The sequence below is a fragment of the Poecile atricapillus genome, chromosome 3 (genome assembly GCF_030490865.1).
Source record: "Poecile atricapillus isolate bPoeAtr1 chromosome 3, bPoeAtr1.hap1, whole genome shotgun sequence".
Lineage (NCBI taxonomy): Eukaryota > Metazoa > Chordata > Aves > Passeriformes > Paridae > Poecile > Poecile atricapillus.
Window position 1 is genome coordinate 78,859,437 of NC_081251.1, and position 20,259 is coordinate 78,879,695.

At 37.2% G+C, this 20,259-nt stretch overlaps 1 protein-coding gene across 3 annotated transcripts in view; it reads right to left on the minus strand.

Annotated features, from left to right (window-relative positions):
- BIRC6 (baculoviral IAP repeat containing 6) overlaps positions 1-20,259 on the minus strand; it is a 174,208-nt gene that overhangs the window by 21,809 nt on the left and 132,140 nt on the right. For all 3 annotated transcript variants that reach the window (XM_058834201.1, XM_058834202.1, XM_058834203.1), the window contains one exon: positions 1,564-1,774. In XM_058834201.1, coding sequence (XP_058690184.1) covers positions 1,564-1,774 — 211 coding nt within the window. The remainder of the gene's footprint in view (positions 1-1,563; positions 1,775-20,259) is intronic.

Here is a 20,259-nt window from a genome sequence, read left to right on the forward strand (position 1 = left end):
CTGAAAAGAGCTTAAGTGTAGCAGTCATGCACCATTCTCACAAAGAAACTTTTTAGGCTTCAGCCTGGGGAAGTGACTCAAGAAGATACAGGTTTCCATGGCAATTAAACCTGAGGCTAATGGATGACCAGATTAGCAAAGAAAAAACAGTCAGCGGTTCTGGTGGAGAATTACATACACAGGTATTGGAAATTGATTCTGCAGAAGCCAAATATTACTCCTATTTTAAGACCACATATACTATGAGATATATCTATAATATTGCCAGCAAGCACAAGCTGACTTTTTTAGGTGGGTTCTAAGACAAAGAACTGGTTTTTGTCCTCCCCAGTTCTGTTTCTGTTGCACTACACTAGCAAAAAAAAAATTAAAATCCCAGTACAGGTACCTTACATGCTTGATAAGCAAGACTTGCAATCCCAGTCAAGAAGGATTGGAGAAACTGATGGGTAAAGTCCATCAGGAGCTACTAGAAAGAGTTCCTAATAATGAGATTCCTTCTCAAAAAGTCTCTCGGGTAATAGTTGGTAAAAATTCCAAGTTAGTGGGAGAAAGAACGTTCACACCTCTTCCTGCCATTTTATGTTCTTCCCATGATGTTTCAGCACATGCTTAGGGCATAAATTTTGCAGAGGACAAGTTATTACTTCTTAAGACACTGTCTTTAAATTGGAAGCAAGTAAACAGAACCAAGAAACCAACTAATTACTAGAATCAGAAATTTATTAAAACAAAGAAATGAACACTTGTATTGCAACACCAATAGTTACCAATGAAATGACAAGAGTATGCAAATATACCAGCTTATGTCTATCATACCAAAACCATTTCCTGTAAACACTACAGTAAACCAGAGAGATACATACAGATGCAAATCTAGATCAAACAGATGGTATATTCTCACTCTGGATGGCAGCATCCATTCAGAGAAATACACAGAACTCAATTTTCTTTCACTTCAATATTCATAATAAGTGAAAGCACATGTCCTGTTCCAGCCAGAACATGTCTAATTTTTGCAGTATCCAGGAGAGAGCATGACCAGGACCCAAAGGTTATTCTATTCTCAGACCATTGCTGGGGCAGGGGAAAGGGACTCTCCTCTGGGAAGAAGGGGTTCCTTCTGGTCAAGTAAGTGTAGTGGAGGGAGCAGTTGGGTGGTGCCAGTTCCACACTGGAGGGAGCAGCTGGATAATGCCTGTTCTGAGCTGGAGGGAGGGGTCAGGGTGGTGTAGCTGCAGTTGGGTTGAGCTCCATGGTAAGCATTTCTGCATGTGAATCACTATCTCTTTTGTACGCTTTTGTTAATAATACTGTTGCTGTTTGTTCTCCTACCTTATTGCTGCTTCCAGTAAATTGTTCTTATTTCAACCCATGATTTTTATCTTTTGTGCCTCCAATTCTCCTCTCCAGCCTGCCACAGGGGGAGGGAACGTAGGAGCCAGCAAGGATCAGTGTGCTTTGGAGTGTCTCAGTGGGAGCACTAAATTAGGGAGTACCATTCCTAAAGCACAAGCACACAATACAGTTTAAATGAAGGAGAGGGCTGATAAAAGTGCTTACCTCAGTCGGTTGGTATAGGTATCTACACAGGTCTTCATTTTAGCCAACAAGGTCCCAACAGAAGCTTGTGACTCCAACTGCTCTTCCTCCTCTTCGCTGCTTTCTCCTGACAGAGGAAGCAGTAACGGCACCATCGATGTGCAAGAGGCAATAGCACGGAGCAATTCTAGCAGAGCTCGGTACAGGGGAACATGTCGAGCCATGTCCAAAACTACGAGAGACAAGCAGTTTACAAAATTTACTACCACTGGAGACCCTTTCACTCCTAGTATAGATGTTTTATATAAAAAAAGCTAGATTTTATTAATTATTAAAATATTAATTAAATGTAATAATAAAATACGGCATTTTGTAACCGCCATTTCAAATTTGTGCTGTAACAGGCCTGTACAGAAAGAAATTTACAAGATACCTGGAAAACAAAGGTTAGCAAAGACACAAGAGGACAAAGAGCTAACAAGGTATGGAAAAAGATTACTCCATGCTATATTAATTTCTAGTACCTTAACATATAGTCTTGGCTCAAATTGTATGCTGACAGTAACTGCAAACAAAAATCTATGGAGGAAAAATTGTAACCTATGGCGTAGCAGAGTAGCATTTGCTGAACCTAACAGCATAAGTATTAATAAAGACTTTCACATCACCCACTTCATTTACAGTCATCTTCCCCTTTGGGAAAATTTTTCTGCATTATTGCAAAAATATTTATGGATGTTAAATGAATGAAGTTATCTACTCAGTAGAAATCCAGTTTTGCTTCTTTTCATGAAGAAAGGATTGTTTTAACAACCATTACGTATCCTTCAGAGCATGCAAATTTTATCTGCATATGTATGTAAAACAGTAAAGGTGAGTAAGAACATATATGAGGGAGGCAAATATCACTGTCTTATTGCTTTTCAGTGTGATATATATATATGTGTTACAGAAGTAACTATGGGCAGAATATAGATATTGGCTCCTCTGATTAGGAAAGACAGGCAGAGATACACAATTCTAATGGATTCTCTAGCACCACCACACTGTTTATTTTTCTTCTCCACTTGTTTGGACAAAAATGTAATGGATGTCATTTCAACTGACTTTGTATCATTAACAGAAATCCTGAAAATGTAGCAATAGGCAGATACTTTAACACAGATGCTTACTCTGCCCCTAGGACATGCTATTTTTAACTTAACTGCAGAAAATATTTGCTCTAGTTTAAAGTATTCACAAATGACAGAGTTTATGATAAAATAAATTTATTCTTTTTCCAGCAAAAAAACCCAGACAACAAAAAGCCTCTGACAACTTGCATTAGGACAGAACAAAGCACAGAAGAACTCTTTAATGTTTCATTTAGCACATCTCATCCTCCAAGCTAAAGCAGATCACAGACTTTCAACTCCTGTCACCAAACCCTCAGCTGTAAATACAGCATGATGGGACAGTAGAAATAGCCAAGCTAAATTCAACAAGCCAGTTTATGCAGGTTTAAGGCTGGATTTATCTATCCCAGGAGTTCTTTGATCAATAGCTTGCTATTTGTCTTTTGAATCTATTATAATGGCACAAACTCTTAACTGGGTGAAGTGCTATTGAACAGGAAGAAAATTTACAAAAATAAAATATTCATCTGCCAGGCTTGGTATCATGGCTCTAAAAATAACCCATGTCAAAATACTCCATATATCTATAGCACACTGAATAAATTTAAACGCTGGCATTAAGAAAACCAGTTCCAATTATCTGCTGATTCTTACCTTTATATATATATGCCTCCATTTTTTATGCTCAGTCTCTAGTGAAAAATGGTTGCCCATAAAAATATCGCCACGAGATGTAAAAATAAACACATACAGATCTGATGATGTGTGAATTTAAAAAATGCACACAAAAAAAAGAAAAAAAAAGAAAAAAACCCGAGGGTAGTAAAAAAAGGGCAAGCATAAAATATATCCTACCATACCATAGCTCTGGCCAGAAACCACCTCCTACCTGTAGTGCTAAAGACCAAGTGTCTGCTCAATTTAATCAATAGTTGTTTATTATGAGGATAGTGAGTGAAGGAGACATATGACCTCTTAGATAACCACAGCATTTCACTCTGGAAAGCTTTTATTTATTTATTTTAACCATGAAATTTTCATGAGACCAGAATACATAATTTCAAATCCTTCAATGCTAGCTTGCCCTCTCCTTTGCTAAATGGATAGTTAAGTTCAAAATTACCATCATGAAGGGAACTGAACCGACATAACTTTAGAGTGGGAATCTTTTCTAGAGAGATGGGAGACATTTCTGGTTTTAGCACATCCAACTCACTTGCACTGCTTTGTGATAGTTCCCATGTGAAACAAATGAAATGCATTCACTTGGCCTCAATTTAAACAACCTTTTAGGGAACAACTACTAACATCTTTTACCTTAATGCCAGACTCTGTGAAACTCAATTTTTGGTACCAATACATGTTTTACACTATTTTTCTCCTTTATTACACTTAGAATTGTGACTCATGCAAGTGTATTTTTCTGTCCAAAATGCCTGAAATCCCTTCCATCCCAAATCTAAATCCTCAAAATATTCATCAAGACTGGATACCTAGATAAATATCAGAAAAATTCGCTGGATAGGACCCAAAATTGGCAAATTACTGTTCATTATCTTTATCTGGCAGTTCACCTACTCCTTGTGCTTTCAGCTGAAAGAATGCCAAGCTGTAAGCTGTTTACAGTGTACACTTCCTGCAGATAGAGCTCTGCTTTCCGAAAGAGGTGAAGAAGACTTGAGCAGTTTGTTGAGCTCTATGGAACTTTTAAGACATTATGTATAAGACACTAGGACAACAGGATATTCCTTTGTAAATTAACACCCCTGGCCCACATCTACTCTTTGCTAACCTGTCCACCTCTTCTTAGTGTGACCAGCGGCAACTACAGATGTCTCAACAACAATTTTCTGGACTTAGAGAGGCTTAACAAGTCCAGCAGCATTCCAAGTAGACCTTCAGTGTTCAGGCTGTGCCACTCACACTCCATCAGGATCCTCACTACTTTTAGTGCTTGCAGCATATTTACCTGGGATTTCTGAAATGGGCCTTTCCTTCAGATATCATTATATATTTCAGAAATAGAAATACACAGGTTTACAATGAAAAAAAAAATTCATCCTGTAATGAAGTCCCTTAAGGGAATTAAATCGAATTACTGCAAACACGAATTAAAACATAAAATACAAAATTGCAAATTTAAAAAGCCTATCTCCATCAAATAGAAGCAGTGGAACTTTTGGCCTACTGTCCTCACATACAAGTATGTAGTTAATTAAGATGCCAACAATTTGGATTTCAAGCAAACATAAACTTCAGTGAAGAACAAGTAAAAAGTAAACCACTGTATTCTTCAAAGTATGCTCTCCCTTGGGAACATATTCAAATTTTTTTGTCTGACTCAATTGAGCACTGAAGGTGTATCATAACACTACCTGAATTAAATATGATAATTTCTCTTATAGGAAAAGAAATCCAACACACCACGAAACAGAAACAAATACTTTTGCTTATACCAGACCTATAATTCAAATACCATTAGGAGATATTTAGTACATCAGAATCTTTTAATATGGGTACTTCTGTTGTGTAAAAAGGCACCAACAGCCTTTGATTTATATGGGCATGCATGTAAGCACACCGAACTGCAAATAAACAGTATTCTTAAGAAAATAAAAATGGGAGAGTAAAATTATTGGCTTTGTAAAAAAGACAGATGGATATATTATGCAGGAGTCTCTGTTATCCCAAGGACAAAACAGATACCAGATAATGACAGATACCATTTACACAGAGCTCAGTTTGGGGCTCTCAGTCTCCTGCACTGAATACGTTCAGACTGTCCTGGCTGTCAGGCTCCCACCAGCTGTGGCGTCTGTCGCATCTGTCCATTTTTGTGCTGTTGGTGCTCCCTGATTCTGTGGGTCAGTCAAATGCTGAGGAATGTTAAGCTCACAGTACCACAGACCGATTCAGAAGCTGCCCCTTGTTAACTCTCAAACAACTGCAGCCCCAGACAGCCCACCTGAACTTCTATTGGGTTTCCTGAGCACTTCTTCAAATGATTACTATATGACACATATTTACACCAAAAGAAAAGATTAAATTATTATATTTTGAGACTCAAGGCAGGGATTTGTACTCAGGTTTATCCTGCTTCCTTGTCTGTCTTAACCAGGGCTGTCAGGATCAGGCTGCCTGGTGACAACTCTCAGAGAGGGCTCCAAAACCAGCACTGGGAATTGGCTTCTGCTCTACCTGACCCAAGCTGCTTCCCCCACAGTCTGCCATGTTATTCTTACCTTGCACTGAGTAAATACACATCAAGGTCTCACCTTTCAGCTATACCAGCAGTTAACCAGCTCAACTAGCAGAGCATGAAGCAGAGCACAGGCTAAAATCTGCAGCTGAACCTGGAGTGTGGGCTGGCAGCTGCAGGACACCACCACAGCCCCTTGCTGGGGCCCAGTGGCAGCTGTGACAGAGCAGGGCAGGAGGTGACAGAGAACAGCAGGGCAACAGCACCATGGCAGGGTGGCCAGATGATGACAGCAGTGCTCTTAAAGGCTGGAATACCAGTGGTACCACACACAGCTGTTAACAGTAGCATTTTTATCACCACCTTTGTTTTATTAATTAAGCAATTATGAGTGAACATATCCAAAAAACAGGTCAATGTCTTACTGTCCCTGATAATTAGCAAGGAAGTTCAGGGGCAACAGGCAGCATACAGATTTACTCACAATTTACATCAAAAAAGTACCTCAGGTCTAAATTTATTCTGTTGCGCTTATGAAAAGCAGAACTCTCAGCAAGGTTACTGCCATTTGCTAAGATCGGTAGGGATGACAAACATCTGGAAAACATCTAATGGTTTAGGGGAATAAGGTCTCTACTTTTCCCACTCCTTTTGTTAATAAAAGTTTTACTAGAATCACTACAATTCAGCTAGTCTCTTGCCACAAGATTTGCAATTTAGAAAGATGCTAAATGAAGGCTAAATAGGTAAAAAGATAGAAATTTCATTAAACTAAGTCTCCCTTATACGCTAATGACAGTCTGATTTGGGTGGAAGGAAAAGGAGTATGGCTGAAGTTGTTTCAAAAAGTCTTGAGTTCCACAAACTGTTGAGCATCCTGTCTTTTGAAAACTGCAGTCTTTCACATGCCTAAACCTTATGGGGTATTATGGCATTTTTGAGAACTTTTAACCTTTGCCTACTTATTCCTGGGAAGCAATTCATTAACATTTAAAGATCATCTGTGATTTCAGAATGCTTCAATTGCTTTCCACAGATCTATTTATTCATCACTAAATATAGATCTGTTTCTTACAAATATCTAAGACTAGCCATACGCAATTACAATCTTAATATAATGAAAAAGCACATAAAGGCAGGTAGTTTCACAGGATCATCGTATCAACTTAAATTTCATATATATCTGTAGCAAGATAATGACCCAACTGAGTCTAATACTCCTTTGCTTTCTTTTAATATTATACAATATTCAAACAAAGAACAGCCAGGCCTAATGGCCCATTAAATAGCCAGTACTGAACAGCAATAAATTTTTTTGCAATTGATTTAACATCCTCAATCAACTTAACTGGCTGTGAATAAGATTATTTCCATTGCAAAGCATATTTAAAACATCACAAAGAATATGCACATTTATTCTAAAATGAAGCAAACTATTAATGCAGCATATGTAAAAAAATCTTCACACTTTACAGCAAATTAAAGAGACAAATATAGAAGAATATTCTGTAAGAAAATGATGAAACATTCTGATTTACTTGCATCTAATGTCAAGCCTTCCCCACTGTGATTCTCACTGTGACTATATTAGGAATTCCTACCCCAAAGGAGTCTATTAACTTGATGTAAAAAAACCCACAAAGAGCCACTTGAGGAAAAATAAAAAATCAACCCCTTTACCAGTTTTACAGCTATGACACTGCCAGATGCAGACCCTCCTTGCTTCTGTGCTCTGAGAAATGCTGTCTATATATGCCCTCAATCTATCTCCTGTATGTAACTTCTCGATTTCTGCACTCATTATTTAAGGACTTAGTGAATTTCAGTTATTTTAGAGGCCCACAGATGTATAACCATTTTTCTTCTGTACAATCTCATTTTACTTTGGACCAATATACATGACTGATGTCCAGCCTTTGTTGAAGAAATGAAGATTGTGCTGGCAACCACAGCAAAAGGCACCACTGGAAACTCTTCCAAAACTACAGTATTTTTATTTATTTTCTCAAAGAGATCTACCACTGCAAATATGAGAGAGATGATCATGAATGATCAATTAAAAGGAAGTAGATGAAAAGAAAAACGTGTTTGGGAGAGAAGCCATATGGAAACCCCAGAAATATAAGGGAGGCCTCCTTCTTGCATGGGGTAAAGTTTCTAGTGACCCAAGAGATGCCTCCAAGTATCATTTCTTATTTTGTTTTGGATCTATTTCAGTAAGATAAGTTTTATGTTCCTGCGAAGATGAATGACTGTGTTTTGTTAAATATTCATCCTGAAGTAGCCATCTAATCCTGCCTCAATTTTAAGCAGTGTGAAAGATAACCACCAGTTATGTGGAGTAACTATATTATAAAACTGCTCTGTTCATATCATGCACAAATGCTCAACATTTACTAGAGTGTATCCAAGCCTCCCCTGCAAAAAGCCCAAGAAAATACCTATGTATTCTGAGTGACCTGCTTTTTCTTTCACAGTAATAAAGCTTAAAAGACATGGGATCATCAGCTTAAGAAGCTAGAAGTAAAGTAAGACATTCTCATTACACTGCTACTTACTTAAACTTTAAGACCAATGTTAAGACCATGACTGCAGTACCACATTACATATACTACAAACGTAGTACCTGGCACTACGTTTTTCTTTTTTATTTCATGCTTTTTAACCTCCAAATAAACTAAAAGTAAGATCCTAAAGTTCTGCCTATTTTATACCATTTCTAAAACATGCTTAGTAATTAGTGAGGACCCTTTTTTTGATGCCTCAGTATGTTATTCACAAACCTAAAACCCATAGCCATGATCAAATTAAAGATTTCAGGATCTCATTATCTTATTAAAGATTCTCAGCTGCTATGAACACCACTGTTCAAAAAGAAAACCACACAAAGGAAACACTCATTTTGTATTTTTAATTAAAACCTTCAGAAGACACGGTCTTGTGGCCATATATACAGCCAAGCATGAGTGAGGCACCTCTGTCTTTCCAACAGGGCCACACACCCTTTTGCTAAATATTTTAGAACTGGAGCCATTCTTCACCCCCCCTTCACTGCATCTTTGCAAACATATGATCTATGAATGCAGTCCCTGCTGCAGGCAGTAGTGTCGGTTCCAAATACGTCATGCTCTGCTGCCTCTTGATTTTCTGTTTCAGAATCAACCCAGGGCAAGCCTCTTTTATAATAGGCCTAATTAACACGCTGTGTTCTGCTCTGCCTCGATAGAAAAACAGATTGCCCACAGAGTAGCTCAAAATCAGATCTCTAAGAAAACATTAGCCTTTGGGTAAAAATAAAACAAAAGCTTTCCAAATATTGTCACCTTGTAGTAATTAAATTAGTTTGACTTTTTCTTCACTTATTTTAAAATAGGAATAACATCAGCATTTTCACAGTACTGTTTTCAGTATTAGGAAAAATGACATCAGGAGGCACTTGTCCACTGAATAATGAAACAGGAGAAAGGAGTTAAGCACCCTTACAGGCCATGAGCCACAAAGCCCAAGCCAGAGCAATGAAACAATACAAGAAGGTGGGGCTCTGAATTTAATGGGTACAGTGCCATGCTCCAAATTATTACTCCTATTGTTCAGACCCAACATGAAAATTTTGTTTTTCTGATGTCAGCACTGAGCCCATTAGCAATCAAAAATATCAGGTCAAATGTTAGAAAAGATGAAGATAAATTAGAAAGTTACTACTGAGACTGCATTCAATCATTAATATCACTTCAATACCCTGTGCATCTCCCCGTTTTATCAAAGAGATGGGACAGACCTGGAAAAGAGAGAGAAGGGTGACTAAACAACATGGTACAGAATGAGCTGTTTCACTATCTAAAATGAAATAAAGACATTGTGGCCTCAGTGACTAATGAAGGGTATCATAAAGACATCGCTTTTAAACTATGAGTGGTAAAAAGAGTGAGTAGAATTGGACTGATCAATACATTCAAAGGAATGGGCACACCATTAGAAGAAATAGTGCCATTTGTACAAGAACATACACTATACATCACTTTTAAGGTCTGGAAAAGCTTAGCACTAAATGTCAGGGTAGTAAATACTATCAAGGGTTCAAAAGTAATTGGGTAAATTGATGTAAGAACAGGCCATCAAGGGCTAACAAATGATGGGACACTACCCCTGGCAACATACTAGCTATACCAAAGCAGCATCTGCATGTCAGCCCAGTCTTTATATTCTCCCTGCTACTGCTCACTATTGGTGGTAAAGTGGCATCCTAACAACCTTGGTCTGTCTTGGCATTGCTATTACTGTGTGTTCTAGGAATCTTGGAAAAAAAGAAGTGTAACTTCAATAGGAAAGGAAAACTACTCAATTAGACAGGCAAAATGCACTGCTCAGGGAAGTCGCTCAGTCATCCGTAGTGCAGTAATGAGGCTCGAAACTACTGCTCATAACCATTTCTGGTTTGCTTATTTTTTAAAGAACGTTTGATTTTGGTGGAATTGAGTATTTTCTGCAAAGTTCTGTTTACAAGTCAAGTCAAACAGCACTTTTAACACATGAATCCAGAAAAAACCCTCTGCCAGAAAAAGTGCAAGGCATTATTTCATTAGGCCAATGTGCACAGTTGAATAAACAAGACACAATTTCCTGCATTTGAAAGGATGGGAAAAAGAAACCCAAACAGTACAAAAAACATGAAAACCAAACTGAGCTTTTAAAGCACAAGTGACTACTAAAGCCATGCATGATCCCTAGTTTTGGATATATTACTATTTAATGCCACACTCCAGTCCCTCAAAATGGAATCCACTAGGGATCACTCTCTGCCATTATACAGAACTCCAAACAAACCTGAAAAGGTGGTCAGGTAATGGAGAGATTCTTCTTGGAGGCTGCAGAGCAATCTTACATGGGGTTTGGGAATACATCATCAAGCAAGAGTAATTAATTAATGAAACTTAAAAATGCAAAATTTTTAGATTTCATTAATTCATTGGTTTTGTTTGATTTCAAAAATGGTCCAGCAGGCATCAGTGTAGCAAGGCTGTGAGCAAAGTACTGAAGAATAAGCACATACTGCCATGGGATCCAACCCCACTGCAACTTTTAATAACCTCTCCTTTGAAAGAAAGCTGGATTTACCCATTACCGGTTCTTAAAAACACCAAAATACAGAGGAACCCAATTAAAGCATAAAGCTCTAACCAAATCATGTTTGCATCAAAATCTAGAAAACAAGTGTAAGGAAGCATCAGTGCTCCAGGAATGTTCTACATTATCAAATAAATAAAGAATAATACAGAGAAAGGCATAAATAAAAGAAAATGTAATTAAAAAAACATATGAAAAATGTGAAGAAAGACATACAAAGACAGGCATTCGGAGACCACATGAGAATAAGTTGTTTGCCTGGTCAAGTATGAAAAAAACTTATGGCTAATCCAACCCACTATGGCATTTATTAAGTTAGAAAGGACCAATGATTTCTATTTGAGGTTGGTGTACTGAAATAAATCTAATAATAAAGGTAAGCTAGAAGTGTCAAATTCATCTTCCACTTAGGAAAATAAGAAAAATATTTTCTGCAGAGAAAAACACAGGATTAAAATATTCTACAGAGAAACTCTTTCTTAAAAAGTAAAAATAATAAGTAAGGAGGTGGAAGCTTGCTTATCATGTCATGTTAAGTGTTTTAAGTGTGCACTACACAGAGAAGAAAGGAAAGGTATCCCTACCCTTAGAACGTGAATTGGGATTTTTAGAAAAGTTAAACTGGCTTTCATCATCCCTGCAATGGAGGAGGGAATAGTGATTACACTATTTTTGGAAGAGGAGTGGGCAAGCAGCCACCTTGAAATGCTCAGTCTGAGCGTTACCTCTTCCAGGCCATAAAACAGTCACTAGTATTTTAGAATAAGATAGGAATCAAAAATAAGATGGAAACCTGCCATTTCATTGCACATGCTGCAGAAATAGATACAGAAATTCAAAATTAGATAATGAAGTTGTGGAGTGTTTTTAAACCATTACTTCAGCAGATGGAAAAAGGCCAAGACTTGGGTCTTCTGCTCTGTCAGCAGAGGATACCAAGCCTGTTACTGGAAAGAAAGGACGTGCAATTCCTGTGCTTTATTTTTTCTGTATGTGTGAGCACACCTACAAGATCATGTCCTCAGGGGATAGAAAGGAGACTATTTAAACATCTCGTTCTGCATTAAATATCTAATTATTTTGCTTGGCCAAGATAGCAGAGCCACTGTGCCTATGTAAAACAGAACTTCTATCATTCCAGTGTATTTTTCAGAGAATAGTTGGTTCTGTAAATAGTAAGATGGGCTTTCAGTAAACACACAAAGAGCATGCTGTAAAGTTAAAGCCTAACAGCTTCCTTGAGTCCAATGAAAAGTAACCCTTTGTATTCACTGCATATTCGAAGTGCCTTAGAGTGCAAATAGCTCTTATGTGGTAAAGACATCAATCATTTTAATATATATTAGGAAGAATCATCTGTAAGACTTGTCGAATAGGAGATTTTTCACCTTCTTTTCACCTTTTCTTGCAACCTCATGCAAGTTTCTGCACCACTAATTAAAATGGATCATCCCCCATTATGTTACAGCAGAACAACAAAAAATAACTCAAAATAAAATACAATATTCTTTTGTTAATAAGCTGCATTACCTTGATGTCCTTTAGAGAGGACAAGATGATACAAATCCTATCATAAAAAAAACCTGTAATTTGCGTTGGAATAATTTGCCATAGACTACTTCCTTTAACCACAGAGATCCATTTCCTTGGATTTGTACTCAGGATTAAAAATACCCTCAGCGGATAGTAAGAAAGGAAATACTCTGTGTGGGAAGTGTCTGCATAACAATATGGAAAGTGCCAGATACATTTTATTTTCAAAAGCTGGAGAGGAAAAAAAGAACACAAAAGAAATACATGACAACTGAGATTGTTACTGCCCAGAAAATGAAAACCTATCACTTGACTAAATAAGCAAGACTTTCAATTGCTGAAAATGAAAGCCAGCCCTCACCTCAGTTAGTTCTTCAAATGCACATTGAGCCACACACCCCAGGTGACAAAACTCTTCCCTGAAAGTACAGTGAGCTTGTTCTTAGGAAAAGCAAAGCAAAAATGCCTAGGACAAACCCTGGCAATCTGCTCTGCACATGAACAGAAAGGGATTGTTAGTTTCTTTAGTCAGGAAATTTTTAGCAGCTTATCTAATTGTGCTGCCACTACTTGGGAAAACCATTAATATGGAGAAACACAAAAAATTGAAACTGCATTTACTACTTACAGTTTTTTCAGAGGTCTCTTGTGTACCTTAAAACATTTGTCTCCTGCTAGTGGTTACTTTATCTTATCAGGAAGGCACAAGAGTTAAAAAAAAAAAAGGAAGAAAGCACATCAGACATTTCTGCTATATAATTTGGAACTATAGGACATGTAGCATAATGTCACATTCTCCTCTGAAGTCATATTCTCTTTTCAAAAAAGACTGAGCCTGTTGGTAATGAGGCATAATTTTTACAATTAATTCTTAATGCCTCTAGTAAAATCTGTGTTTGTAGCATGTGGCACTGCAGAGCAATCTATTTCAGACATCCAGCAGTCATATTCACAACCATAATTACCAAGTCTAAATGAAACCACTTGAGATGTATGGTCTAACTAAAGTAAAATCAGAAAAAAATGGTAAGACTGGTAATATTTATTCTGGAAATTTTGAAAGATGCAGTATCTCCAATTTTAAAGGGCTGGCTGAACACCTTTATCAATTACATTCAGAGGAGAAACCAATCCAGTATTAGAGACACCCAGGCTTGTCCTATGAGCAGGGATACAGCTACCAGTGTTGGCTTCCAGTTGATGAAGGGAAAAAGGGAACTCCTGGGTGAAATGCTCTTGGGCCTTAGCAATGAGATAAATGACCCAGGAAAGCCTAAGGATAGGCTCCCTCCACACTAAACTTCCCTGCCTTGTGCCTTGAGCAATCAGGGCACTGGCCTGCACTGTCTTCCTGCAACTAAACAGCAATCACATGACAGTGACAGTCTATTGGCAGAGAGAATTTCACTGAACACTCATGGCCAAACCCAAACATTTTTGAAGACAATGACCCAGGCCTTTTATTTCTCAAGTGAACAATTAAAAGTAAGCATCCAGAAACCAATTTCAGGAATGAAACGAAGACCAGCTGCATCTCTTGTAAGATTTGTTAGCTTCTATACATCTTTGTATCAAGGATCAGCATCTAACTGTATTACTCCTGAAAGCTTATTAAGAAGGATAACTCATCTGCAGGAGGCAGGAAGGCAAACACCATAGTCTACTTTCTTTTTACATAAGACATATTATACAGTGGAGTGCAAGGCATAACGATCTGTCAAAATAGTATATCCCTGCTTAGTACCAGAAGAATTATGTCTAAGTGGATCCAAAGGGGAATAGTAAAAAATAACAGGTCCTTGGCAGGCAGATACAGATACATAAGCAGTCTGTTGCTCAAGCTTTCAAGACAGTCATATTATCCTATAACCACAAAGGTCCAGAAATTCATAGTGATCTCAGATGAGGAAGAAATATTGTTTACTTAGGTTTTCAGGACTGTCCTGTAAAGCACCTTCAGAAACTTAGTCATCAATTGGAAAAAAACTTCTGTTATTTAAGGCTCATAGAAAGAAACTGACAGACAAAATCACCACCTCACTCTTGATTCCAGAGCAAAATACTCTATCATTTAAACAGCAGGACAAAACATATGTGGATGAGAAGCAGAAGGAAGAACAACGTGAGATGTGAGAAGCCCCACTGAAATCTCGTCTTTACCCTTGCTATTTCTCACCTGATATTTCTTGAGTATTTTAACTATAAAAATCTTTATATTCTGGAAAATTTAACAGGCACTTTAATTCACTATGATCAAGTGATGGGGGTCAGAAGTCACAAGCTAGTCTGAGGTATGCTCTGAACATACAGCTGCAAAATATACCACCAGCTGAAAAAATCAATGAAGATCCGCCAGCTCGTGAATTTATGTTTAAAAGCCATATAAAACAATGTGCAGTACAGGAACAGATAAAGATTGAAGCAGAGGTCCAGTGTCTCAGTGAACTTTGCTAAATACCAATTTGTTGAAAAAAAATACCTCCAATTAGCTCTCTGTAGCAAGCCTCAGTCTTGAAAAGTCTTGCTTTATCTGTCACACAATCCAGTATCCAATTACAAATCAAATCTAAGGTGCTTCTTTCCTTTTAACACCTAGGTTTTTAATTTTCAAAGACTTCAATGCCATGATGTTTCAATACATAATTAACTCCTTATAAATTACAACAAATTTCTGCAGCACAGTAGAGCTGAAACTACAAATTTATTTGTTCTTTCATGTATCTTTTATATTATTAACCAGCCAAATGAATAATCAGTTTTGACATTTAAAAAAATTCTGTTGTAGTTCTAATCCAAAATCAGTGTCTACTAGGTAACAGTCTGCTACTTGAAATGCTTTGAAAATACAAGCATATATTTGTATTATCTTGCAATAGGAAATAAGAGGTTGTGTGGTCTAATATTTTTATCCTTTTATTCCAAAACTATTTCCAAATCAAGATGACAAAACAGAGGAAAGAAACACATAAAAGATGGTGGGAGTGCAGTAATCTCTAGGTTTGTTTTGTTTTTCAAGATCAATCATCTGAAAATTCAGATAGACAAGATGTGTTCTTTCTCAGATGGTAAGATGCTTTAAGGACTTTGGAGAAAAAAAGTTGGTGTAGTACTGCAGTTCTCTGAGAGCCACCCTCCTGGACAATGATCAGTTCTCACTACTCTGCTTCTCCTGTGCTTGCCCAGTAAAGACTCAATATTCACTTACTGGAGTCCTCTAACGCACCAAAATCTAGGAAGATGAGAACTCAAAAAATCTGATCCTTGAAAGCCATAATACTCCTACAGAAGCATGAAGCCTACATTCAAACATTGTGAAAGAATAGTCCCAAAAACCTGCTGTCTTTGATTAAAAAACCTCTCCCAAGCTGCAGAGAGCAGCACTGAATCAGAACTGAAGCACTCTAAAAGTTACTAACCACTTCATAAAGGTACAATACCCACACAAGAGATTCTTTTCAATATAAGTAAAAAAGAGAAAAATTAATATTGCCCAGTGTCAGAAGGTCACCACACGCAGCTGGGGCTGAAATCCTCATCTCTAACTCAGGAAGATTCATCAGTCACTAGCTTCTGAATTGCTTCAGGACATGAAGACAGTGATTTAAATACTTCTTTCTGAACAAATATGATACATGTCACATGACATATTCCAAAGGCTGTTTTCTTTAAACTTTACTCAATTATCAAACTTAATACTTTTCTTGACAAAACAGTAGTGTCCATTTTGACCATGATCACAGGAATTGAGCTTGACCAGCAACAAGAGAAGCTGGTGTTGAAAGGGTTGTGGCAGAAGAATTGGTTCTACTTCACATCCATTAACTGACTTCTTAATGCAGAACTATTTCAGAGCAAGAGGGAGAGACTGGAACAAGAATATTTTTGCTAAGTGAAAACTGACAGGTAGGAACTGACTGGAGAAACTTCTGTAGTTAAGAGAGAATTCTGAATTTTTCCAAGGGTACTTTGGGTCAGCATCTAAGTTATAAAATCAGGAAAACCCCCAGACAATAGCCAAAAGGCAATGAAATTCCTCAATCAGAAGGAAAACCAAGATGAAGTGTATAGCTGAAGTGTCAAAATCATCAAGTCAATGCTGAGCTGAAATACGTAAAAGAGCCATGAAAGAGAATAGTAAGAAAGCTAAAAATAACTTTTGTTGCTTCAGATGGAGGACCCGAGTCCTTCCTCTTTTTTCAGCCGAAGAATAAAAAAATACTTTAAAAACCTTGCCATGCCTATCACTGCTGATTCAAGGGCATCACACATCAATATGTATCATTAAAAATAGGCTAATGGCTCCCACAAAGAAAACAGTATCTGTGTTATCAGGAGAGAGAAAAAAAAGAAATTTAAAAAAAAAATAAAGAAGAAAGAAGAAATGTAGGTATTAATTTCCTGCTTATGCTAAGCCAACTAGTTCATCTTAATTTGTGCATACTATTGCATCTCCCAAGAGACACAGTTCTGCTCTATTGTTCTGCAATTTAACTGAAAAGCTGTCAGACCCCATAAAGGGAAGTTTGTGAAGGTGGTTGGAGAAGAAAACTAGAATACATCACCCTACAGAATACATGTGCTACCTGATTTCAAGTACTTTCCTGCATCTTGGGAAAAATTCAGAACAACTACAAGCAAAAACAGTCTTCATGGACAGCTGATCTTTTGGATTTCATTACAGCATTTTAACCTAAATAGGCTTTTAAGTCTAGACATTATCCGAGTCAAAACATGCTATTTTAAAAAATGTTTAAAAAATACAGCATACAGAATAATTATAGAGTACACAAAAATCCTAATTCTATAAATTCATAAAAATACACGAGGAAAAATAAAACATACACTTAAGAGAACTTGCTTCTTTTTGTGTTGTGCATTGTTTTATTGTTTTACTATTTTGCACCTGTAGCATTGTGATGCTCTAGGTGTACCACATTACTCGTAGCTGCAGTGTATGGCAGGATAATGATCATCGAAGGATCAAGACTGTAAATTGCTGGATTTATATCACTGAGTTTTTACAAGATAGCTTGGCAACTTCCCCTGCAGTATGAATATCTTTTAAATATGACATACATTTGTATTGCCTAAGGTCTATTCCCATGCAATAGAAGCGACTTTAGCAGTAATGAACAGAGTGACCTCTAATCAACCAAATCTGCCCTGCTTTTAGAATACCACATAAATCAGTTACTGAGGAGTTGCCAAAGTTTTACTAAGTGCTTTAAAGCTCTTCCTAGATGGAAGCAACAGAATTAAATTTAGTATGTTTTTCGATACCAGTGTCCAAACTCCAGATTCTATATAACCGTGTAATGTTCACTTCAAAACAGGTGCATTTATTATTGACGTCTATAAAATGTACTCCCAGACTCTTAATTTTACACAAAATGTAAAGTATCTTCCCATCTTTCCAAATATTGAGTATTATGGGTAAATCAAGGCCTTTTCCAATCAACCCACATTACTCATTTCACTCATGTGAGAAATCTTGCATGAAATTTTCTCTTCACGCTGGAGATGCATTGTAGCTATGAGGAAGTTATTTGTAAATGCCAGCTTCCACCTAACATGGATGAATTCCTTGAGCTTCCTATAACTGACAAATGTTAAGTCTGACAACCTTTATTTGCTTCTTCTCAAACAGAAACTCTTTGCCACCACTGACAGCTTAAGCAGCTACTTCCCCATCCTTCTTACTGTGTTGTGCTAGAGATTTATTTTTGGCTGTGCCTGTTTCCCCAATCCATTCACGTCATTTCCACACAGACTTGCATACCAATGCAATGGCAGGATGTGAGGGAGAAACGCCATCAGACCATGGAAAATGCTGCATCTGAATCACGCTGTGCAGGAGGCATCTCTGCCCCTCACCTGTGTGCAAAGGCAGCCCAGATAGATTTGTTTCCCAGGGTTCACTGTAGCCACTGAATTGCCAGTTGCAGCACAATTCTAAAACAGCAGACCACGATGAGACCTCAACCATGGTAATAACCAGGCCGAGAAATGTTTCACGATTTTTTTGCTGCTCTCTGTGGGCACATCATAATTAGCTGGTTATTTGGAGTGGAGCTGCAAACATATAATTAATCTTTAAATAAAATATGCACGTTGTATAATTTCCCTCTTTCACAAAGGAATGGGTTTGATTTTGAACATGTGAGGGTTAATACAGTACAGCAGCTTGAAAATTCTGTTATTGCTATGTGCTGTCAGCAATGTGAATGGTGAGAATACACACGTGAAAATTCCCCCATCTTTGTATCTCTCAATGGATCTAAATGAATACAGAAATACATTCAAGATACATGGACACAAAACAATTGCAGGAACAACTGAAGATGAAGCAGCGTTTTCAGATAAAGGGAAGAGCTTGAAAAGAAAGGCCATATATACATATTAGAAAATATATATTTAATGAAGCTATGCTGGAGAGATTTTACCTAATTAGTTAATTCTTCTAGAATCAAACAATTTCACTGAGGCAACACAACTTTTGGGATAAAGGGCAAATCCCATACAAGTACCATACAACTCACAGTACTTCAAACATGGTGTTTACCATTAAAATAATATAAATGCAAAACATGCAGGTTTGTCTGTTACTAAGAAACTAACAAATGTACTGAGACGCTTCGGAAAAATAATGAGAAAAAATGTAATGTAAATTAAGTTGAAAATGGAAGAGCTTAAAATAATGATTTTACTACTATCTTCTGCTTTCTCTATAAAAGATTTTTCAACACTGAATTTCAAACAATGCCTTGTAACTCCTAAAATATGCTGTTCTGGAAAATTATTAAGGTTTCCAGCTACATTCCCATTGTTCAAGCGCAATCTAATTAATTGCATTTTGATTTTTCATGAACATATACAAAAGTACATTTTTGTATATTTGAATTCTGACTTGCTTGGCATTGCAAGTATTTTTTACAAAACAAGTTTTTGGACATATTTAAAATACAGCTGCATTCACAGCAAGAAGCTATGCTACACCAAAGAAAACACATTGCATTTGTAGCCTTCATAGATCAAAGTGACTGAATAAAATTATTTGAAATACAGCTCCTTCCAGACCAGAGGCTATTAAAATTGCGTGCCTTTTTTTTTTTTTTTTTTTAAATCTGGAGAGATTGGGAGGAGAATACTTTATAGAGTTCTCCCCCCTTTCCATTTGGGCATGAAAAAATTGCCTCTCTGATTTAAGCAGGAAAAAAATTGTGTTGATGTTTCCTAAGAAATCAGAACAGGATTATTTTTAAGTGTTTTCATTAATTATATGGTAACCTGCATTCTTTGGGTGGTGAATAAAAGAGTAAAAGCATTTATTTCCCATAGAAACAATTGCCTGTCAAACAAAGCATAAAAAGACAAAAGGCAGAAACACTGTTTCAGCTTCAATGCCTTAATGTCACCATTTGTCATGCAGCACTTCCTCAGAAAACCCTGAAGTACAGTTAACTCTGCTCCTCTTTACACCGTGCACTTTCTCCGTTGGTACAGGATTAAAATGTGCCCGGCCTGACGATGAAACAGCAGAGCCATCTCACATTGTTATGCAACTCACTGTCTGCAAGGGTGGCTCGTAGCTCCTTCTTTATTCAGCAAGTGCCAAGTGCATGTTTAATCAATGTCACAGCTCACCACAGTGTGCAACTAAAGCCACTGTCATTCCTCTCTTCAGATTTGCCTGGCTGAGTTATGCAATGCTCCGAAGAATACCTTGGAATTCTTTCCAGAGGCTCT